Below are 25941 nucleotides of genomic sequence, written 5' to 3'. Positions count from 1 at the left end.
CTGATGCACAAGTACTTGCGAGAAAGCAGTTACTGATTAATCCTTAAAAACATGCATAAATATCTACCAATATCTCAAAAATATCAAACGATTTATCGAAATGAATGTCATGCTGCTAAATCGACTTAATGCATCATTTTTTAACAATGTCTTGATTCCCATAAACAATAAAAAACTTAAATTTAAACGTTGAACGAAATTAAGGAATGCCATCTGGCGTTGGAAGAGCAAACTAGTCTATAGTATATCGACCCCGAACGAGATAGAATAGAAGAGACGAAGGAAATTACTTACACCCACGAGGAAATGTTTACTTACACTTACCGGAACCAGGCTCGTAAATGGGCGTACATTCTTCGTCTTCGTCGTCACCGGCACATCCACTTCCGGCACCGGAGAAGATTAGATCGTCCATCACGCCTGGGAAACCAGATGCTGGAGTCTACGATACAAACAATTTGTTCAACTATATTACTTGGATTGAGGATACACATTGTCGAAAATTTCTTTATTAGCATTAAATTTTTGTTTCACTTAACGCATATATAAGGTGTACCAAAAATTACGTTGCATGGCCTGATACATAATTAGCAAACTGCAATTATGGTGAATAAAACTTTATTAACCTCTACCACTTACATGACGTTTCAGATCATAAGCGTATTAGGCAAATATCTTCACATTGGATCTCCAAATTCATCCCCTGTTTATATAACATCATTTCTGATACAACTTGTGTATATAAAGATTTTAGAATGTTTATTGTAGGATGTCTTACTTTTAGTTAAGTAAATTTAGCTTGTTTAATAATTTCAAGTTAATTTTTACAGTAGTTCACAATTTAGGATAAAGTAAATAGAATATTTGAGTAATTAAAGAAACATTGTAGTTGTTAATTTACCTGCTGCATTCTTTGCAAAGGTGCAGCTCGATCCAGGAGACTTCCAGCTGGTAAAAGTTGAACGTCACTTCTGATAGTAATTCGACTGTCCTTGGCAGCAGCCAGTTCTAAGATTCGTGCACTATTGACCACAAGGCCCGCGATAACTCCCAGAAATGGTCTCTCGATCTTTCCCTTGCTTCGATTCCATTTGCCACCGACTTGTATGGTCGATTGACTGTTAAATACCGAGTGCTGATAGCCTGTAAATGATAAAAGAAGCTTAAATTAGTTATGATGACATTTTTATCGACGACTCCTATAAAATTTAACGAGAAGGAAAGGAAAATTCCATAAATTTAACGAGTAGTTCGCTTTGGTACTCTACAAATTATTCGTTTGACCGTTGATTAGGCGAGCATGAAGAGCTGGATGTTAAGCGAGTCTCTTTATTGACCAATCTACTTGGCCCTTGTCCTCACACGAGCATACGATAGTGATAGGTTAAGTATTTGCTTCTCTTCCTTCGTCCTGTACTTGGAATGCTCAGGGAACCCTTGGCCCTTTGTAGGTCTAAATTTGGTTGGTTTTCTGAACAGGCGGGTATGAAGGGTAAGGAATTACTTAGGGTTGCCTTCTTCTCTCTCTCTCTCTTTCTTCATTCGACCCTTTGTACTCGTGTAACAGGATGCAAATATTTACTTGCATTACTTCCTTCGTTATTCCTGATCTCAATATTTTTACAAATGATTTATAATTTCAAATAACCTGTCGTATCAAATGATTAAAATGAAGAAATGTGAACAGGAAAGTGTCAAGTGTGTACTCTGTACTACTGAACACTTATATTATATCAAACTTTTAAAACTTTGCACAAGAGATGAAGGATTACAAAAGACTCGTTTAGATCGTTCGATCAGGATCTATATGTACAGGGAGATCTCTCGATCGAGAAAGATCGATAATGAGGCTATTTTTCGATTAGGCGACTAGGAGCGAGTTGGCTGTCGTTCTGGGTTCGAAGAAGAAACGTACACAAATTCATACATACATCTATGTATACTAAGCGGATAAAAGAAAGACAGACAGACAGGTTCATTTGGTCAACAGGCCAACGATTGCATGCCATGGGCGAGTTAAATGCCACGGGGTAATAGGAAAGCAACAAATCGATGTGGTATTTTTGGGGAATGGGATTAAGACGACGAAAGATGAGGAAAGGAATTCTAAAGTAAACTGAAGAAGATGAAGAGGAAGAAGAAGAAGAAAAGAGAAATAAATAAAAGACAAGCATATATGCGCTTAAGTATACTTTACTGAGGTCTGTTTACGAACCGTTTGGAATTATCGAAAGGATAATAATTTTTGGCGAAGCGAGAAAAAATGGGACCGGCTGACAAACCTACCAGGCTTGTAGGAGAAAATAGAAGGCTAGCGTGCCATGGTAGCGTTTTAGGCTACACTCGGTGTACGTTGGCCTTCGATTCAATTCCGAACCAATCGGATTCATTTTCATGTTCGAAAGGCGTGGTAGGATGCTCACGCTTCGTTCCATTCTCCGAAACTTTCTCTTATTTGTTTTTTACTTCGCTTCTATTCGTTAGTCGGAGATTTTGTTTCGATTTATATATGTATTAGACATTTTTGTCAACACATAGCCAATCAAATGGGGATATCTATCCATTTTAAAGTAAGTCGCAGTATGGCCGACTGAGAAATCACATTTTTTCTTTAACAACATAAGTATATGCGTGTACAAAAGATTATTTTATTGTTAATCTTAAAATAAATGAAAATTATATAGATAACTGAAAGATGTTTTTCATGAAGATAGATAGAGAGGATTCTAAAGTAATTATTAAACAGTATGATCTTTTTTGAATGGTAGAAAATAGGATAAAATATATCTACTATTTTTAATTACGTAAAATGGTTCATAACAATAATAAAAATGATAGTTGACGAATATTTGTAAATAATTTATATCTGATATCAACCATCTAAGCATATATAATCTAAACAAAATTATTTCTCTCCGTTCTATTTCATTATCCGTAAAAAAGTTTGAATTTAATTAGCGTAAATATGGCGGAGGAGAAATCGGATGGCCAAAGATGGAAGATTCAGCTGTCTGACTCTTATAAATATATCAACTTACTAAAATTCTTGACTTAGCACTTGTCGACCAGGCATAGTCGATTTATCAGTAGAGTATAAAAATACAGCTGGTAGATCGTGTCTCTTTTCTGGAGTATTCGACATGCACACGCGCGCACACACACAACACTTATACACAGATGCATACAACACGCTCATACATATACGTTCGATCTTCGGATGCTTGAAATCTCCCTACTAACCAACTAACACTTTTACGTATACTACTACTTGCTGTTCATCCGCTACGACAAATAAATGGTACGTGTGCACACGTGCCAAACCATAAAAGCCTATTGGAAAACTAATATTGGGCACGTACACTAAACAAAACCCTTACCTTCTATCGAAAAATTGAGATAAGGATGTCATTGACGGCACATTCCAATCCGAAGAAGTCCAATAAACTGTATCACTTTACTAGGAGAGCAGAAGAGCGAGACACGATACCTGGCTAGCCTACGAGAATTTCGGTTGGTAGTAAACCTACCTATTGCGCATACTTTTGCGTGTTATTTGTATGTGTGTATTATTTGTGAGTTACACCAACTTGAGAATTCCGTCGCGTTTGGTTCTTCAGCGAGCATTTAATTTGTTTTCTTATATTTTTGTATGTGAATAGTATTAATATTTATAATAATATTATTAATATTATAATTTGATAAATAATACTATTATTATTAATATTGTTTAGGTGGAAATGTTTGAATAAAAATGGAATATTTTAAAAATATTTTTTCTATATTTATATATATTTTGTTTGTACGAAAAATATTTGTATTCATATCAGACATTCTACTTTATTCTAATCAACAGTCTCGGATAATATGAAATAAATAAAAGTGGAGACTACTCGATATTCTTGAAATCGATGTTTTTAGAAAAGTCAGAGATGTAGGGCGAGAAATTAGAATGCAGTGAAGCGAATTGAATGTTTCGGTGCAATTAGCTCTTGCACGACATAATCTAAATTAATAAGTAAACTGACAGGAAAGTATGGAACACGGGGAGGTGGTGAACACCCGAAAGTAGGTTAAGGCGCGCTACGTTCGGTTGCTTAGACAAGTTGCGTATTCGGTTAAAAGGGATCAGGAGAGGAGGAGATGACTGAGAACGAAGACGTCTAATCCAGAGATTTCAATGCAAATTTAATTTATTGGTGTAGGATTGCCACGTCAATTAATCTAACAAAATGGTCATTTAGAAAAGGTCGGTATAAAAATAGAAAAGATATAATAGATCGATTAAAAAATATATGTAAATCTAATTTAATGGAAATCATCGCGTGAGTGCATTTTTATAAAATACTAATTACAAAATTTTAGAATAAATAAAAAAATGGTACAATGATTTAAAGTTACTTTTAGGAATTGTTCCAGTTCGTAAGGCTTGGACGGTGGGAACTAAAGACAGTTGCGTATTTCACTCGCGTTCTTGTTGTTCACTGGGTATGGGAAACATCGATGATTCCCAGAGAATGCCAGTTCTTCTTTCAAAACTAAAACGGTTTACAAAGAGGGATGGACGGTTTGCCGGTTGATGAATTCGTTACATTAATGTTCGGTGTCGTTCATCTCTTTTGTCAAATGATTGTTTATAATTTAGAAAATGTTCAATAAGTTACTCGATAGCATAAATGTAAATATTTCCAGATATTTGTAAGCTACATTCATTGTTTTAGCATATATTTTTGTATAAATAATTTCAATGCTTATAATATATGAACACGAAAAGTAAAGATGAAGATTTCGAATAAATTTGATGAAATGACAATTTTTGAATGATTTCGATACTGTGCATCTATTATACTATTATATAGGTTCTATAATCACATGAAAGAATCTTTAGAAGAACCTTTACGAAAGATTGAAAGGACGGCTCGTAGAAATGTTCTCACGCTATAAAAAAAAAGGAAAGAAAAAAGAAGATAGAAAAAAAAAACAGTGTGAGCGGTATCTTGAAAGGAGGACCATAAAATCGACGTTGGGTCTTAGGTTATTTTAAGTTAATGATTTTTCTGTTTTTATTTTTTTAAATATCTTTTTTCTATCTTATTGTAAAGACACGAAAAGGAGGTAAAAATTTCGAGTGGAATGCTCCCTCTTATCTTTTCTTTCCCCTGGCATCATCAAATCTAGACTCCTCCTCCTTCTCCTCCTAGCGAATGGAAGCAGTAAGAGATTTTGGTGATTTTAAGGTTTTAATAATAAAAGAACTCTCTAAGAGTGTGAGAACCAATCGTGAGAAAAAGCTGAACGAAGGACTGAAAAGGCTGTTACAAGCAACAGGCTTGTATCCAGTACACGTTAGTAAAACAATTAAGATACTTATGTATAGTCTAATCTACATTTGTATGCCCTTTGAAACGAACCAGAAATTATTTTTATTTTGTTACAAACTTTTATTTAAATGATTGTACAATTTTTTTATAAGTTTTTACGTACAATAATAAAAAGATTGATTTTTATATCGTATATCAATAATCTTGAATAAATATATTAATATAAAAAATGAAATAAAAGTCATATATAAATTATTTCGACGTGCATAAATGTTTTTTGGGCAAGTCGAGTGTATTAGATATGCATTAGATGAGTTTCTTGGATCTCGATTATAAATTAGATGTGAGTAGGCACAATGATTCGTTGATTCATGCTCGTATTAAAAATAGAAATATATTCATAGGATCGAGAGAAGCGTAGAGGAAAAGCACGTAAGGGGTAGATATCGATGGAATGCAACTACCAGCATTCATGGCCTGGTCTCCTGGTCGATCTGGGAATCTGTTTCCCCTGAAGTCGTTAAGATTCTCACGATCAAAGAAAGCGAAAAAGAGAAATAAGAAGAGACTGACAGAGAGACAGAGAGAGTCAAAGAGAAAGAGAAAGAGAGAGAGAGAGAGAGAGAGAGAGAGAGAGAAAGTGAGAGACAAAAAGAATGTTTCACACGGGAATGCTTGGGAACGTGTTCGCATCCTGTAGGAAAGTGTCCATATGTATGTGTGGAATATACAGTGAAACATGAAAATAATATCGTTTACTTCTTGAAACTGGACAAGGTTTTTTTCAAGTGAACGTGTGAACCAAACTGGTACAAGATTTGTCTCAAGAATTTGGAGTAAAAAACTGTGAGGGATACTGTTCAAAACAATTTAACATTAAACTTTATTTTGAAGTTAAAAATTTATTAGAAATGATTGCAAAACTTGTAATATTTAGTTTCCTTCGATTTTAAGGGAATAGTATTATAATAGTGGATGAGTTGAAAAGTTTAGAACCCAGTATAGAAACAATTTTATTTTCGGTTAAATTCACTTTTATTTTTCGAGACATCCTCAGAATTTGTCAACCCATCAAAATATGAACCATGTCATATTTTGTATGGCTATTGTATAGACTTTCAGGAAAATCTTTAATTGAGGGATAATTGAGGATGCATTTACAAACAGTCATATTTGTTGTACATAAGAAATGTGTCACGTAACTAGGAAATGGGTTAAGAGCCACGCCGTTCGTGGATGGAGGAAGATGAAAAGCATGTAAGGGTTAACGGGGGTGAGGGGTAAGATGAAGATGAGGAGGATTGGTTCCTCTCTTGGAAGCAACTCTTTCGTTGCTCTGTACGCCTACTACTGAAACGGATCGTTTGGTTTGCCCTCAGGGACGAACTATCCCACGCCTCCTGATGTGTTCCCGACTCTTTCTATCTTCTCTGTGGGAAGAAAAGCCAGAGTCTTCGGGAAGAGCACGAACCAATCCGTGAGAAAGTATTTCCAGACGAGATATGCGATATCGGGGGTTAGTTAGTTCTCGTCTATGAATTGAATAAATTCAAATTCACACAAAATTCAATTCTATACCATTATTAGATTAATTTCAAAGACAATGTCTTTACAATTAAGATATTATCTTTTATGTTATTTCTCACATATTTTTCATATATTTCGAATGATTCGTTTATTTGACGCAAAGTAAGCGATCAGAATAAATAAATGATTGGAGATTAAATCGCGCGATCATTGAAGAAACGAATACAAGTTAGATGTTTAAGAGGATGCGTGAGCCAGCATTCGAAGGAAGATAAGGGTCAAGTTTTACGAGGAAGGTTTATCGAATTCGAGGGGTCGTGGATGCCGACGATCTTCGACACGAGAGGTTAAAAGATCCTCGATAGGTTCCCCAGGATGGATAATAAAAGCTGCCAACGATATTCTTCCACGAGTATATAGAAGAAGAAGAGGAGGAAGAGGAGGAGTGGAGACTTTTCTCAGGCCAATTAAATCATTCCCACGGGATCTTACCGTGGGAGAGACTCCAGAAAAGCGAGAATTTGAATCTCTCGGTGAGCGGGACTTCATGCGATTGTAGGAAGTTGATGTCTCCAACATTGTGGAAAAGAGTGAATCGGGAGTACTGGGTAAAGGGTTTAAACAAAATGGTGGAAGAGAAGCGAGATGATCTGAGAAAGGATTTTTTGTTAACTACTATTTTTATTGTAGATTTTAATCGATTTTTTCGTACCGGTCTATACAATAAATTAGGAGATACAATTTGCAATAATAATTAACATGGTAATATTTTTGCATTTAATACATATTTACGTTTTATACATTTGAAAAAATGTTTAATATAATAGAAGTCATGTTCAATGTGTTAAAATATAAATTGAGATTAAATTTTAAGTTTGATCGTTTGATGAAAAATTATGTTTGATGTAAATAAATAATATGAACTATGTGTTAGGAATAAACAAATATTCATACAATTTATTATTATATTAATATGAATATATTATAGTAAATATTAGCAATATGCAAATATATTATTTCGAATTGTTTAGTGTGCTCTCTTCATTATAATAGAATAAAAGGAAGAAAGGAAAAGAGGGAGAGAGAAATATTAAAATACAAATGATTGTGAGACGATAACTGGATCAATATATAAACGCGTGAGAAGAAAGGGAGGACTCGTGGGAAAACTGCGAAGGCGCATGGCGCTTCCAATACCAAGAGATCATGAGCAACGAGAAAGTTATTCGTTCCTCTTCTATCGATTCAACCCTTCGTTCCATTTTTCTACCCTTTTTTAATCCTTCTTCAAATTAACATAATTACATTTATTGATTCAAGATTGTAAATACTTTTCTTAGAAATTTATTTTGAATAGATCTTATTATTGCATAAATTGTTGAATCATTTCAATTATTTTCAAAATTATACGAAATATTTAATTGTTAATATATTTTTCTTATTATTAATCTAAAAAAAATATTCAACATGTTGTTTTCTATAAAAAAAGAATTTTAATGGTTGCGTTACTGATCTAAGTTAATCGACGAAACATACTTGACTCGAATAATGACCGAGAACTATGGTGAGGGTTATCTTATACGGCCTTGCACGCGTCGCACGCTCGAGACTGGAATGTTGGGAAAAAAAATTGTCACGCCTGATGGCTGCCTCGAATTCCGAGAATGCAGCTCGTATGCAGCATGCACTCGTTTGAGGTTAACGTACCGTAAACTGTAATGTTGTAGGTTTACAATATTAATTTTTTATGAATCAAAACTTAAAAATAGAAGTTTTGAAGTTATTTTATATATTTTTGCAAATGTTCGAATAGATCTTTCCATTTAAAAAAATTCTATTAATTTTTCTGTTGAAGGAATTAATTAATTGATCAGGCAATGACAATTTTTTAAACATAATGTTAAATGTTTTGTTTGGAATCGAATCGGCGTATAAATAAGAGAAACAGGAAAAGGAAGAAGAAAAAGAAGAAGAAGAACCGGTTTTAGTTGCTAGTAAGGAAGAATAAACACACATCGCATGCTTTCTATTGTACACGAACGTTAGAGAGAAAGGGTTGCAGACTGTCTCACTACTTTGACGTTCTCGAATAATAGGGGATCATGTGATGCTTGGTTAACGCGTTGGTCTTTATGGAAAGTGCATACCTCTCCTCCCATTCATCATATATGGTTTTCTTGATTAGTCAAGGTAACATAATTTTTATCTTCGTGCCCACTCAAGAGAACGATTCGAGTAAACATCGTTCTTAGGGTAACATGAAATCTTTGAAAGTTCAATTCCAACGGCATACATTATAAATTAAAATATATACTCCCTTTCTTCTCTCATCCAAACATTATGGGAATCGTTAAGTTAAATCATTGGAAATATAAAACAAGAAATAGAATTTGTAATGCGTAAATAAATTTTACTTGCGCGCAGTAGACATTTTTTGGAGTATATTCTCGTCTAATGGGGAAAAATTTATAATTTTGCCTATTTTTTTTAACGCAATCGAAATATTTGCAAAATAGATTGTTAATAATTGTAGTATTAAAAACAAAAAAATAAAAATATACATTTTCGAATTAAATGATGCATAAAATATACTGAAAGCTAATTAAATTCGAAAGAATGTATGAAAAGACCATTTGTCAACGATTGATGTGTTCTTTTACAATTTTTCAGCGGATATCTTGCGTACCCTATAGAATAGGGAAACATAAGAATACGAAATTGACTGCTGTTTCATGAGAAGAGCAAGAGAAAGGAAGAGGAAGTGAGAACCATTTAATAACATAAAAAATTAGTTATCCCTTTGTGTGTAACAAATAGGAATAATAATATATCTCGAAGTTATGGACGTGAAAAAGGTCTTTATTATTTTGTCACGGTTCATTGGGAGGCGTGAATGGAATTGTAAATATAAATTAGTACAAGATATTTTACTAGGGAAGTATGAGTGTTAAGAAATTTTGTTGGATTTCGGCTGTGGTTCCTCTCACACCACCACTACCACTACCGCCATTTTATTATTACCATGATCATCATCATCAGAATCTTCGGGGGTGTTGGGAAGACATAAATCACAATTTCGTTGATTCAATAAAATTATTTTCAAACGTTTACATTAATCATTAATACAATGGAAAAATAAGATTTAAATTTGAATGAAACAAATTGATATGTAGTATTCATTGAAACGTCGCATATAAATAATCCACAGTCACTTTAATATGTGATTCTTAAATATCAATTTTATAACGAACGTATTAATTAGTCTTTGGGTAGTTTTCATGAAAATAAATTACACGTGTGATAAGCAAAGTAAATCAATAAAACCCGGTGGTGGTAATTGATAATGAATTCTATTTTAGGCATTTTACTGTTAATATTTCAACAACTAATTCAATTGAAGATTAACGATAATAATATTACTACTACTACTACTACTACTAATTCTATAATAATGAAGATAGGTATAGAAAAATAGGAATGACAAATAATTGATGAGAAATGGTCGTATGCATCGAGTGCCACGTGCAACAAAACGAACTTTGAAAATCCTGTTAACGGAAATTTTGTATCCTCAACTTATCAGGGACGTATGTATCGTAGAAAGTGCGTCTGATATTGAATATCAATTCGCGGAGTACGTATGTTGGTCGCAGAGAGAAAGGAGGTAGAGGGAAAGAATAAGAATAAGAAGACTAACGTTAATATAAGAATAAGATTAGGAGAAGAAGAAAGAAGAATTGGAGGAGGAAAGATGATAAATTAAAGAGAATATGAGGGTTAAGATTGAGATCCGAAGGCATCGATGTCGTTACGGTTAATGGTCCGTTTAAGTCCACAGAGAGGCGTGAAGTAGGTTGTAAACACGAATTAATCAAAAACTGGATAGCAGGAACGTAGAAATGTTAAGGAGGTTCCAAATAGGATAGCATGAGATTGAGATAGAGACGAGGAACGAATAAAACGAAGAAGAAGGAAGAGAGGTATTTCTATCGAGAAACTTTAATATCGGAGAAAGGGTTAATTTCCGACGTAACTCCAGCAGGATTTCATAAATGGTAACAAGTAATTATACATATGGTATAGATAGAAGTATCTTTCTTAAGAGTGACCTTGAAACGAGCCCTTTGACGTAGCCACCGACCATCTTGCTTTAACGTGCACGACTATCTTTTTAGAAGAACAAAAAAACCAGGCTTGTCCACTCGGAATAGTTCTTTGGTTGGTAGATCGATCGAAAGGGTTAGCGATTGCCAAGAAATCTGGTACCATTTTCAACAGGAGAACATATCAACCGAGAAGGTAGATTCTTTTTATTTCACTTTCACTATCACTCACTCGCTTGTTCAATTCTCTCTTTCTCTCTCTCTCTCTCTCTCTCTCATTCTATCTTCCTTTCTCTATTCGCGTGTGATTTTATTCGAGAATTATAAGTTTTATAAGAGAGTAGAGGCCTCTCCGCCTTTGGCCATGGGCACGTGTCTGTTCTACCTATGAGTTAAGGTAAGAACCTGTTCTATACCTTCTTTGGTGATGTGTATATTCACGTATATACACATCTGTGCTAACATTTGCTTCAGGAGGGTCGTTCGATGGTCGCGTGCCAGTCGTGTGCTGCTTTCACAACAAGCTGTAGGCAAACTATAATAGGTTTCTGAGGGTTAAGAATTTGTTTAGGTTTAGTATAAGCTATTATTTGGTGTACACCTTTAAGAATATAATTTATTGATGCAAAATCGTAGTATATTTATACAATACTTATACAAAACATAACTAGAGAAAATAATTAGAATGCATATAGTATACGAGTAAAGAAATAAGAAGGAAATTTAAAAATTATAATATTAGTGTTTAAAACAACGAAGAAGCAGAAATTTTGTCAACCCTCATCCCTTCCTGTTACTCCTTTTCACTTTTGATATAGTATTTTCAGAAAAAAATAGAAGAAAAATCTGGAATGGATATAAGAAAGTGGTCAAAGAAATTAAATTTCCTAAATTTTATTCTTGAAATAAATAAAAGTAATTGAGGTAATAGGAAAACAAAGGAGCATGGATTAGTCAAATGTGATCTTTTTCTGTCTTGTTCTTTTTCGTTACAGTATCCATTAATAAAACTAGGATGAAAATAAGTGAAGAAACAAAGATGAAAATTCATCTTAGAATCATAGTTCAAAAATTCCGATTGTTATACAGATGTTGCTAGGATAGTAGAAAAATAAAGGGGCAGATATGTAGCTGGTGTGCTTCAATATTGAATGTTTTCATGTATATATATATATATATATTTCTCTCTCTTTTCCTTTCTTTCTCTCTATTTTTTTAACTCTTTTTTGGTATATCGATAAAATCGAAACATAGAGAGAGAGAGGATGTCAGTAGACATCATCGATGTCGTGTTTCTATTGTCGTCGTAATGACTCCGTGCAAACTAGAATCAGGATAACAGGTATTCCAAGGTAGTGTACGATTTGGAACGGTCATTCGTGTCGATGATCTTTCTCTCCTCTCTCAATGGTTTTATGTATACCTAAGTAACCACATATGCGTTTGTATGCGTGTGTTTTTTTTTTCTGTTATCATATGTCTTCATCCGTCATTCCTTTCGTTCTTCGTTGTTTCTGTTTTTACACGTGCATGTGTGTTTCTTTTAAAAATCATCTTTGGAATTAAAAATCGAGAAATTGATTGGGGATCGCAGTATCATCGAAGTTGACATTTTTTTGTTATTTCAAATCTATGCCGAGGATGAACCCGTAGATTTAGTTTCGTCGTAACAACGTATTTTGACGTAATGACGTGTAAACTAGGATCAGGATAGTAGATGATCTCAGATAGTATGATTCTATTTACTATTACATTGGTTTACTTCTATCGATCGGCTGATATCTTATTAATTTCTAATTCGAATCCAATGGATCGATGATAGTCGAACATAGACAATACTTTTTTTTTAATCTAATCAGAATGAATTCAATTTAACAAAGTATTAGGTATTGCTTTCATTGAAGATATAACCGAATTTTAACTTTCATTATTATTTTTGTTTTATTTATTTTATTAATTCGTTCTTTTTTTAAGTTTACGTAAATAGTTGGATTTTTGATTATGGAACGTGACGTAACTCCATGTAAATATAGATCAGGATAGTAGAGAAGTTTAGGTAGTGCGTTAGGTTCTATGAACAGGTGCACTACACATAGTAATTATTTTTGTCTGATTTTTATTCTTTGATTGAAAGATTTCAATCAAGGAAAATGAATAAATCGACTGATTGTTCGATATTCCTCTTTTTTTTCTACTTTTTTTCTTCTTTTTGGGTATATGTTGTTGGCACGTAAACATGTGTAGATGTATATTTATGCATGTGTGTGTGTGTAAGACCTCACAAATGGTGTACACGTGTAGGGTCACGCGTATCTCTTCACCGTGCGTAATATTAATAGGATAGTAGAACTAGCTGGATCGTTTCGAAATGAAACACTACAAATATCTACAAACTTCTCTATACATTTATATGTGTAGATATATGGGTGTAAAGTATACTTCAATAATGGAGAATATGAAAACGGAATACTAATTGCATTCATATAATTGTATGTGTAAAGTATTATATATTTAATTAAAATTGTTACATTGTTCGGAAAGTAATTTCGTTAGTTCTGTTTACTGATACCTAACTTCACTTTAAACCTTATAATCATTTCAAATTTTAGCAACAAACACTTCAGACACGATTAAAAATCTTTTTGCATTTCAATCCGTCAAGTAGATTTTTTTTTATCGCATCGCATTGGAAATAGAAAATCAAACCTACATTATTTTCTTTTATTACCGTCAGGGTAATAATCCAGTGCAAGGAAAAAAAACATTATATGCTGTTTACGAAGAGAATATGTTCAGTGAATGCTAGGATTAAAATGAAGTTTAGAAATTTCGTTCGAATAATATCGATTTGAAGGATGGACCATGTATAAAGATTGTCCAGTTAAAGGGAATGAGGGCAAAGTTTGGAAAGCTTTATTGTGGATAATCAGGTAAGGATAGCAGTTTGATCGAATTTCTTCGTAAACTCTTTGAAGGTTATAGTCCTCTGATGATCGTGAGAAGAACATTCCAGCATCCTTGGAAAATTTTCTTTCTCACGCTCCAGTACAAGCCGCGACAATCTCGGCGAATGACTTTCTTTCGGTACTTTGATACTTCCTAAGTAAATACATTATATATATATCTATATGTATAGAGGTATTTACAATGTATAGGCATACCACACGCATGCCAAACACCATAGACATTTCTTTAGTGTACGCCATGGCATGCCAATCTTTATTAGCATCGGTATTCTTCGATATTCGACAGATGACTTCTAAAGATTCCGCATATTTCGATTGATGCTATCGAATTTCTATTCATTTACTTCAAGCACATAAATGCATAGATAAATCATGAAAAATATTGAACCTCAACATAAAAAATTTTCATTTTTTTTAAATATAATTTATTTTTCACAAAGACAAAAAAATTGTACGTTTCCAATTCAGTTCCAATTCAATTTGTGCAGTTTCAAACCGTTACATTTAAAAGACTACTGAACTTATTGTGTTAAAATTGATGATATTCGAATATGACAGGAAAATGTTAACAAGTATCGTAAATTTCAAAGACAATATTAAGCAAGTGAATATGTAAACGTACATAATACATTACCAGATACGTAAATAAATGCTTCCATACTTAGAACGAGCCACAAAAGCATTGCAGTCGTTCTCACGAAGCGTGGGAATATTTTACGCAAGGAGACAGAAGAGGAGACAACAACGCCAAGACCAACCAATGTCGCGATCTTTTTGTCACGGAGCCAACATGGGAATATTCATTCACAACTTCTTTTATTTCTTCTTCCTTTTCTTTTTTAGGTGGCCCTAATAAGATCAACGGGAAATCATGTCCCTTCGAGTGAAAAAATATTGGAATTCTTTTCTTTCCAGAAATATATTAATTATTTTTTTTATTTTCAATGACGACCTCAAAAAAAAGGAAACACAAATATTATTTTTAATTTTCTATTTATTTTATTAACAGGAAATATACGAATTTTTTTCTTTATATTTACAAGATGGCGGATCCAACAGGAAGTACGAAAATTGTTTCTATTATTTAATCTACTTTTTTTCTGACGATGAATCCCAACAGGAGCATCAATTTAATTTAGTAAGTTTTGAAATATAATTTAATGATGGGCCCACAAACAGGAAGTATGAAAGATAGGAGAAGAATCTTGAAAAATATTCCCAAGATCGTGTCGTCGTCGTTGTTGTCGTCGTTCAGTTTGCTTATGTGTGCTCGCCACATGGTGCCAAGAAAAGGAATTCTTAGTAAGGTGGAATCCGCGTTTCCTTGAGACGATTAATAACTTCTACCTGAGCAGAGAAGAGAGAAGCGAACATGGATGAGCGTGAGAACAGTGTCTTGAAAGGGACCTTCTGTTTCTCAGGCTTACCAAGGATTCATCAATGGTTAAGAGTTCTCTCGGGGGTTGAAAAGTAATAGAAGAGATTTAAAAGAAAATATTCGCTGGTATCCAACAAGATGAATCCAATACTTTTATCAAAATGGCGGTCTAATACACACAATTTTCCCTATCAATTAAATCGTTTAATGTTTATCGCGTATACGAGCGATTTTTTTTCTATACGAGGGTAGGTGGAAAAGTTTCGAGCCTCAATAAAAAAAATAATTTTATTGCTTAACAAAAAAGCTTATTTCTGTGTTAGATTCAAAACTTTTTAATCCATTCAGACAATTGCCAAGTTAAATTACCCTACTTTGGAGTTTTTCTAGAGAATCATAAATATATATTATAAAATTTATAAAGAATTTAATGTAAATCTCGTTGAATACAATTAGGTGATCGATTAAAATTTGTAATTAATATTTAAACTTGAAAATAGAATTGGAAAAGGAGTATATATGTTTTGTTTATAATTAAATGAAAAAATGATGAATGGTGGCTTGTGATCGAATGATCCACGTATGATCGAAACATACACAGACATACCCTAAATCATAGACAAGTATGCGTTAATCGAAAGTAACCTTCTTGATATTAAATGATTCCCTAGTAACCCTGAGAATCGAAAACTCCCTTCTTGCGTCGGCTTTCTCACGCTCGTAGAATCTCCACTTGGGTTCCCACGAGTCGTAGGAACGATCCACGGTTGAAGATTTTCGACGAAAGAAGAAACATAGAGTAGTTCTTCGTTCCAAGAAGAAAAAGAAGAATAAGAGAAAAAAAGAAGAGAAAAAAAGACAGAATACTTATAGAATAAATCTCGATATACGCGATATATCTATAAAAGAATGTAAAATCTTCCAGGAAACGAAACCTTGGGAAGAATACATTTCCTAACGATTTTTCTACTTGAAGAAAATGTTTCAATGGATGGAAATGGATAGAAATTATTGTCCTATCTTATGTCGAGTTGGATTTTATGAATGACACGCGCATAATCTGTCATATGAAATACATACATATACAATTTTGTTCTTCTTTCCGTCCTCTCTCTTTCTTCTTTTGGGTTATCCCTATCATGCTAAGAATTATCGATGAAGGTGTTTCCATGTGTGAGTGTTTGTATTATAGCTGGTACGAAATTCCTCGGTTAGTTCAAAGGTCTCTCCTATGTATATGTCTCTCTCTCTCTCTTTCTCTCTCTTTTTCTCTCGTATGCGGTAAGAAAAATAAAATAAGAATAAGAAGAAGGACGAAGAATCCTCTTCGAATCTTCCCACGACCCCGTCTCGGGGCATCGGAACATTCGACTTTAGCACTTTAAGCGTGAGAAAGATTCTCGCCCACGGTCAAATACAGTCATCCTAGTATTAGGGCTTCAGGGTAAGCCAAGAAGAACTTCAAAGATGTCGTCGAAGACATAGCGTCTATTCTCGTCATCGAAGAGTACCTATAAGTCGATGTTTTTTTGTTTTTATTCGGAAGAATAGTCGCCGATACGTCTTCTTTTGCGTTAGCATGAAATCCGTGCTACGTACGATACTTTCTCAATTAGGAGAGTAGAAATTTTGAAAATATCTCTCAAATCGGACCCTAAGTGTTAAGCCCATCGACCTTTGTCAAAGAGAACGAGAAATTTTCGACCGCGACGTGACCCATTCATTAGGACACTAGGAAATGTATGAAGAGTTGCTTAGTTCAGTTTTGTTTTCCTTTCATTCAATATTTAATCTTATGTATTCAAAGATGTTAGATTGTTCAAAAAGTTTACGGTGATTAATACATTTGATTTAAATTTTTAAATACGAGGGTGTTGAATCATTGATACATTGAAATTCTTTGTGATATTTAGTGGCTAATTTAGTCTTTTGGATTTAGGTTAAGTTCTTTGAATGTTTAAACAGGTACAAAGAAATTAGCGTGTCCTATTAAATTAATTAAGAATTAGGTACGGTATATTATTTTTAGGATGCAAAAGAGTAGTAAAATAAAGAAAACAAAATACCTGAAAAATTCGACAAAATCAAATTCAAGTTTGATTTAATCTCAACATTTAAATTTTTTCAATATAGCTGAAGAGTCAACGTTTATGCAATGCATTTACATAATTCATTAGAATTCTTATTTACCCTCTTTTATATCGAATGAAAAGTAGTCATTTTAACTAGTGATTTGATTTAGTAGGGTTATTTGAAAGTCTTTTGAAATCAGACATCAGAGTATAAAGAAAAGTGGTTTGCTGTTCGGATGTCATAGTCCATCCCCTTTCGAAGAGGGGAACGATTGAATAGAATTCTCTAATTAGTGGCCAGGGTAGTATGGAGGTCGAGGAAGAGGTCTCAAACGATAGAACTTACTGGCAAATGTTGTTCTAACGAGGAGAACCTAGATCCTTACTAGAAGCGTGTATTAGGGGTTGATGATGTGTTTCGCATGATTCCACCGACAAAATGGACGATCTCGATGGTCCTGTTCTGTGCATCTCCAAAAATTGAAATCTTCGATTTTTTAAATAAAACATTCTGTGCTTGTCCATATACGTGTGTGTAATTTTTTAAAGAAAAACAAGGATATTGAATATTTTTGTCAGAAGATTTCATTCGAAAAGGGAAAAGCTGAACAGTCTAAAAGATTTTCAAGGATTTGTTGAATTTAACTAATAGATCATGTTGCTTTAATTCGTATCAAATTCGCGTCTGTTTGTCTTTGGTTTCTGAATAAAATAATAAGCATAACTTTTCTTGTTGTGTTTTTAAAAATATTTTCAAATTAATTAAAAAATGTTGTGAGATATTTTAAATAGAATTTGCTTAAAAGATGGGCGACGTTAAACGCAAAAATATATAGAATTTCAATGAGTACGAATTTACGAAAGATATCATTCGATGGAACGTATATTTGTAAACATAATAATGTTAATTATTTAATGGGGATAATGCATTTTAATGCTCGATTTTGTCATAACGGGCAAATAATTATGCAAAAAGAATTTGCAATTTGTATTAACAAATTTAACCGTGCAAATTTAACCGTGTAAATAGATAGTTTATGAGAGAGAGAGAGAGAGATCAAAGATATTCATTCGTTTTGTAAATGACTTTATAATAGAAATTATTATAATACGAAGTAATACGTTTGTTTCCTATTTTAAAATGTGTTTGTTAATGTGACACGCCGTTAATGTAATTACAAAATGAGTAAATTGGATAACGAAAAATGGAATTTACGAATAATATGCTCGTTCGAGATCCAATTAAATTAAATATTATTAAGATAACCACGTAAATTATTAAATGGACAAAATACATCCTACTCGATTTTTCATTCTATTTATCAAGGGGAAAAAAAACAATATTTAAAGAAGCATTAAATTTTACTAAAAAGATTTTATGTCCGCATCTGTTTCTGAACCCAAAGAGACTGTTTAACAAATTACTTCATAAGATTAATTCGATGCATGTTGCATGCACATTTTTTATTTTACAAAGAACATTATTTAAAATAATAGATTTGTCGTGAGAAAAAAATTAACGAGATAGGACTCAGTCGATGTAATGAAAACGCGAAATATTTAAAAGAAATGTGATATGTTTTTGTATAAATTTTTATGTATTTTTTCCATCAAGGATGGCTTCATTTAAACATTAAAAAAATGTCTGATCGAATAAAAATATGTCGATAATAAAAAAAAGTGACACGTTTTATAATAAAACAGAAATAAAGCAAATGAAATTTATTATTTGATGAAATGAAAAACAAAATGCAAAAATTGTTTATATAAATTTGATTATATAAACAATTATATTTTGGAATAAATTTTTACCAATTTGAAACAAGAAGTCTGATTTTCTAAATGCAACATATGCTTTAATTTAATGAAAATATAATAAAAAAATAATGAAAATATATATCGACCATTGCTGGAGTTCGTGAAAGAGAGGGAATGTAAATTGTGTTAGAGAGAGAATCCGACCAATCAAAACCACGTGTCGTTTGAACTGTTTTACTGTTAGGAAAGCAAAAGAATAGGAGGTTGACGCAACCAAACAGGGTTACGCCCTTTCCTACAAAAGCCCAAGCAAGGTACGGTTCGTTCGGGCTTTTCAGCTGGATCGATAGAAAAAAGGCCTACGACGTGACCTTTTCCACCAGAGTCGCATCCGCAATAAGAAGGTTTTCATTCCTCTGCCTACGCTCTGCTTTCTATTCTCATCCTCTCGTTATTCTAAATAATAAGGGTTTGGTTATATCGATTTTTCTCATATATATATACCTATTACACACTTATATACACGTGACTACCGGCAATTGTAACTTCAAATTCACGTTCAAGAAACTTGAACTGCGAAAAATAGAAAAATTATGGAAAATATTCAATAGAGTAAATGAAAAATATACGAATGTTAGATGACATTAGATAATCGTAGGAAAGAACTTTATCTAATTTTTCATTTCTTATTTTAAATAAAATATCTTTTAAAAATGTAAGTAAAACACTAGAGTTAGTAGAATGAAAAGTATTTGATATATTTGCGTTAACTGTTATCGCCTATCAGATCTGTTCGAAAGACACTCGTGTGTCACATGCGTGAGAGAGAATATGTGGCTTAGGGACATGCAGCCCTCCACATATGAAGCAGAGAAACAGAATAAGCGAAGAGGATGACTTCCTAGGTTGAAAGTGAATCGAGCACGCGATGTGTGGACGAGACGGAAGTAAAGGGGAGGAAGAAGAAGAAGAAGAAGAAGGGTGAGTTTGACGATAGTAGAGTTCTATGTGTATAAGTGCATCTACATATATATATATATATATATATATATATACATGGAACTATAGTTACTTTCCTATATCGATGCGTGAAAAGGGTCGGAGTTTCTAAGCTTCCTCAAATTTCTAAGGAACAAGGTAACAGGATCAACAAGAGGACGAACTTTTCACAAAGGGCGATACCCTTTAAGTTAATTGAACTTTAACGTTATTGAAAAAACCTTATATAAGAATAAATACATACACATATACTCATAACATAAAGGCCCTTTTAGGTTCCATTTTTCAAGCAACTGAATTGTATTCTTCGACGATTCTAAACTCGATTCCTATTTCTAACGTTTTATTTCTTTAAGTTTGATTTTATAGGTCAACAAAGAGACTCCATACACAAGCTGTCTGATTGGTAAAGTATAAAGGGTTTAGGTCCCAAAGGGTTTGAACTGATCTAGAAACATAACAGGAGAACAAGGTCAGCGAGAAAGTTGTCGTTAAGGAGAGACCACCATTTACTGAATGGATCGAGAGAAGAGGAGTAAAGGGGTAGAATTTAAAATGCATTAAATTGAAAATAGAAAGGGACACCAACGAGAACGAAAGACTCTCCCCCTTCGACACATCACAAAGTATGTTTGTTCGACCTAATGCACTAGACTCAAAGCTTCCTTATCACGTGACAAAGCCTTTTGCTTTTGTAAATACCAAAATACGATTGCCGGATTGCTATATGTTGTTACTGAATATTGTAAGGTATTGCTTGGGTCAAAGGATTCAAAGGATTTCTATTTATTTGAATTTTAGAAATGGAATCAACGAGTTGGGTTTAAAGATAGAGAGTCATTTATTTATTATGTTGAAATCCTTAATCCTTTTGTTTTTAGGAGTAGATATTCGATTATTTCTTTCATGTTATTGTGTTTAGTATTATTTAGAAATTTGATATTCATCTATTGTTTTTGAAATAATTATGCATATTAAATCGTTGTCGATATTTGAGACAAGTGTATGTTTATACTGATGGAGAAAGTTTTTAAGGAAGAATCATTAACAATTTAATTTATATTTAAAAACAATATCTGGGATCCTAAAATCAGTTATTTGCTTGGTTTCACGAAAGAAACCCAAATAATTAACAAAATATTATAAATCAACTAATAAATATTTCTGTCCATGTGTCGCTAATGACTTGAACTTATAATTTATAACAAAAATGTATAAGCAATGTGCATTACTTCAATTCCTGCATATTTACCATCAATTCCTAAGAATTAAAAATTCAAAAATATCACGAAAAATGATTTATTAATTAGGTTCAACTTTTGGCTTTGAATTGTAAGTTGAATAAGGTCAGGAAAGAAACAAAAGCCTTGTGGCTTAGTATATCAGAGAAACATAAGGCAAGGAGGAAGGATTCTACCACCAACACCATGGTGATGGTAGAGGTGTAGTAAGACAACCCACGATGGTACTTCTCCCTTCTCTTACCATAGGAATGATAAAGAAAGCTATAGAATGAGAGAAAGAAAAATGAAAAAGTGAAAACGTGGTATGATTGTTGGTGGTCGAATGATATTCAATTGGTAAAGTAATTAAATGATTGGAGGCGTTAATTAGTGTAACACGATTCGTTTAGGTTAAGGGCCAAAGTCGGAGGTAGGACCACTTAGGGATAAGGGGAACATAAGAAAAGAGGGTGTACGAGTCTCTTCCATCGGTTACTTTCAACTTCATGGTGGACCCACGAAATTGTATGCAGGTTTGCCATAAGTGTCACGCCTCTCATCATGGCGGAAATACTCGTCCACCATTTTTCTTTCTTTCGCTCTTTTTCTCCTTCTTTTTCTCTGTCTGTTTGAAGGAAAGATTAAGCCGCCATTTTCTATCCGAGCAAAAGCTTACCCTTCGTTATTGCTTTATGGGGAATGAGTTTCTTTTAAATCCCACGACGATGAGCTACGCATAATTCGCTAAATTTAGCTACCAGGCTGATATACCTCGCGTGGAGCATATCCTCATCATCATACTTTTTATGCAGGCAAATTTATTCTAATTAAATCAAATCGGATTCACCCTATGCCCTCCTCTTCTTTTCTCTTCTCTTCTTTTCTCTTCTCTTCTCTTTCTACTTTCTCTTTCTTATTCTATTTCTCTCTCTCTCTTTCTTTCTCTTTTTGAATTTATTCCTCTTCTTCCTTTTTATTTTCTTTTTTTGTTACTCCCCTTGGTCCCGATGAAGCGTTGAAACGTTTCTCTCAAGCGTATTATTACGGATTTAAATAAAGAAAAAAAAGGGAACTGGAAATAAAAGATCTTAAACGATAGCGACTCTTTGTAAAAACTTTATCTTTTTAACAACGGATCTCTTCATATTATTACATTAAATTATGGCAGCTTTGAAAAGTGCTGCTCGTCTTTTTAACGATGCTGATTGCGAATTATAAAGTATGCTATGACAAAAATTAGATGTTCAGTTTATTTAAGCCATATTATTTTATCATTTTTATTTCAATTTGTTGAAATTAATGTTGGAAAAGAAAAAAACATTGTAGATGATTCGCGCGTAAATCAATCGATATTTGCTACAACCAATGTTGAGTTAAATTATAAAATATTAATTTCTATTTGTAAAAAATTATAATAAATTCCGTTTCTATTCGAAAATAGTATTCTCTTTGATATAATTCAAGCAAATGTTGCAGTTCTTTTTAGCAAAGTTTATTCCCAAATATTTAATTTATATTAAAGATACTAATTAATAATATTTATATATATAAAGATATTTTTTTTTAAGCTGAATAAAATTGGAAATATTGAAACGGGTGTCCAGAAGAAGGGCCAACAATATTTAAGGGCTACTTTTATAATAATATCCAAACAAAACATCTAACATAACATAAGCCCGTTCTCTAATTCATGTGATTACATTGTATCAAATGCAACACCCGGTATTTGTGTATTAGTATGCAGGTCGATAATTTTCCTTCGAATTCGTGGCAGCGTCTCGATAAAATCATCTACGCGTTACAAGATTTGTTGGGGTATAATGTTGAATCTATTTTCCACGGAGGCTTATGATAAATTGTACAATAAATTAAAGTATAGCGGGGTACGATAAATTTAACCGAGGTAAGAACGTTCAAGGCTCGTTCTACTTTCCTGACTAATTATCAAGAAAATTTTGGTACGAGTAAGTTTATTGCTGAAACTACGATAATCTTCTTTGGAACGTCGCTTTTCAAGACTTCCTCTTATTCTCCTTCTTCCCTTCATTTCTCTTCTTTCTCCTCTTCCGTTTTGAAATAAGAACTTTTCTACTAGCTTCTAAGGAAACAAGAAAGTTTTATTACCTTATCGGTGATATTTTCATTGAACGAATAATATTTGATATTCGAACCTGTCGAAAGATAATTCCGTGTTTTCTAAATGATTTTATTTACGTTCGATGCTAATCGTTTTAATTATATTTAATTATAAGTTGGAATTAAAATTTTTAGATGATTGCAATAATTGATTTACAACACGAGTTTGATGACTCCTGAATCATTCTGTAAAACTAATCGACTATTAATTTCACATTTTTTGAATCAAACATTTTCAAATTTGAATCATTGTAGACAATTAAAAATTTATTGATGTTCAGTATTAATACGCGAGTGAATGTTTCAATAATAATTATTATTCATCACGGGAAATAAATCATTTATCTAATGAAATGTAAGTAAATATCATCTTATTAAAAATATCATGATATTTCTATTGAAATTAGATTATATGAAATTGATATTTTGATAACTACTAAAACATAAATACATTCTACAATATCGCTGAGGGAAATAAACTCCATTTCTACACACAGATGACATATACGTACAAATGAACATATATCTATATATATATCTCTCTCTTTTTCCTTCTATGTATTTGCAATGACCTATGTAATTAATATTGAGCTATGCATTTTAACCTTCATTACATCTAGCTCGAGTTGAAAGGGGAAATGATAATTAAAATCAATGGAAGATCGATCAATTATTTCGTTTTCCACGCTTTATTACATTTCTCTACACATATACATTAAAAAAATATCATTCAGGCAAAATGTATTTTTCCATATTATTGTTGATCACATCTACAATTTATTCTGAATTATTTCTTCAAAAAATAAAATATGATTTCCACGAAATTATAGATGTTTTTAGTTAGGATGCCAAGAATATGCGAGGCAGTATAGAACAACAGGAGGTTAGGCTATTTCGAGAAAGCTAAGATTGAAATATTTTCGAAGCGTTTTGTAAATTTTCGTCCATTTTGTCGACAATTGTTTCTAATAAAATCGATTAATTTGTATTATTTTATCACAAAGAACTAAACGATCGGCAATTTATTTTCTTTTTTTATTCTAAACATTTTAGGATTCTTGAATGTGGTAAAATAATTTGGATTGATAGTACGTACACGTATATGCACGTACGTATATAATTTTGATTTCATTCTGATAATCAAAGAAGAGTATAATTTACATTGAAACAGTTTGACTTGACGAATTTTTACGATGTATGTACACGTACGTAATTTTTATTGGATGATGATCGAATCATCAGACTAACAACGGAGTTAGCACGATGTATACAAAATCAATTAAATTGCTTTTTTTTTAATTAAATTATTAAATTAACTTGGATAGGATTGAACTAATTCGAAAGGTTCACCCGTGTATATTTTTTGTTTTCTCTTTCTCTTTCTGTTCTCGTTATGAGAAGCGTTACTCGAGAGATTGATGGGGGAGCAAGAGCCGGCAATAAAAATCGTGCCGGAGCATCGAACGCGATAAATTTAACGACCGAGGAAAATAATTTAACTCGCATATACATTTGTTTATAGAAAGGGACAACGGAACCGATTATTATCACACGAGCTATACTTTTATTCATTTATTTCTTTATTTATTAAATTTTATTTTGATCATTTGTTTATTTCAATCGAATAGTTCATAGCACTCGTTTGAACAATCAGTAGTCAGTTCGTTATTTTCTTCCTTATATGGGAATGAGTTCGAGAAACACCATAGGGCTTGAGAATATTTATCAAGGTTTCATGTCGGCCAAGGAAGTTAGTTTGCTTGAACGTTAGTTCGAATTCCCATGGAATCCTTTCACGAGCCTTGGCCTTTATATCGGCACGAAAGAGTTCGAATAAGTTCAATGAACGATGTTTATATTAAATACCTGTTTCTTCATTCATTCATATTAGGTGCATCAGTCAACCATTGTGCATACATAAATTCAATCGAGTCAATTCGATTGTCCCTGCTTGGACACAATAATCGAACCTAATGATGCGGATTAGTGTCTTCGGTGGTAATAGGAACTTAGAAAATCGTGGTTAGTTATAAAAGGAATGAAACGTCTTTTCGCTTCTCTACGTGACCTTAGAAGGAACGAAATTTCAAACCCTTTCACTTCTATGGCGAAACTCATCAGGATGCTATAAGACGCGAAAGTATTTCTCCTTGGTGAATGTCTTCGACCTTTACTTTAGTTTCATCTTTTGCTTTTATCGTTCGTTTTATAATAGGAGTGTCCTTTAGAACGAGACTTCATGCTGTTTTGTTTATTATTTAATATTTTTTTTTTATATTTCTACCGGTAATTACGACAGAGAACTGAGTGAAAATATTACATAAGTTTTATTTTATATAATTCATTTAATATCAGAATTATATTTCTACCATAAAATTAATATTTATAAAATAGTTTAACTTAGTTTACTGTCATAATTGTCAACTCAAATAATAAGAAAGAGAGAAATAGATGAACTTTT

At 32.7% G+C, this 25941-nt stretch overlaps 1 protein-coding gene across 7 annotated transcripts in view; it reads right to left on the bottom strand.

Moving 5' to 3' along the window:
• Window positions 1-25941, bottom strand: part of LOC106787181 (neurexin-3-like) — a 132215-nt gene that overhangs the window by 6474 nt on the left and 99800 nt on the right. For 4 of the 7 annotated variants that reach the window (XM_014749318.1, XM_014749319.1, XM_014749322.1 and 1 more), the window contains 2 exons: window positions 902-1143; window positions 319-442 (listed from right to left, as the gene is read on the bottom strand). In XM_014749318.1, coding sequence (XP_014604804.1) covers window positions 319-442; window positions 902-1143 — 366 coding nt within the window. The remainder of the gene's footprint in view (window positions 1-318; window positions 443-901; window positions 1144-25941) is intronic. The other 3 variants (XM_014749320.1, XM_014749321.1, XM_014749324.1) reach the window with 1 other exon arrangement.

Source organism: Polistes canadensis, unplaced genomic scaffold (assembly GCF_001313835.1).
Source record: "Polistes canadensis isolate GaletaPanama2010 unplaced genomic scaffold, ASM131383v1 scaffold_95, whole genome shotgun sequence".
Lineage (NCBI taxonomy): Eukaryota > Metazoa > Arthropoda > Insecta > Hymenoptera > Vespidae > Polistes > Polistes canadensis.
Note: the sequence above shows the minus strand (reverse complement) of the source record. Positions and strands in the feature narration are given on the sequence as shown.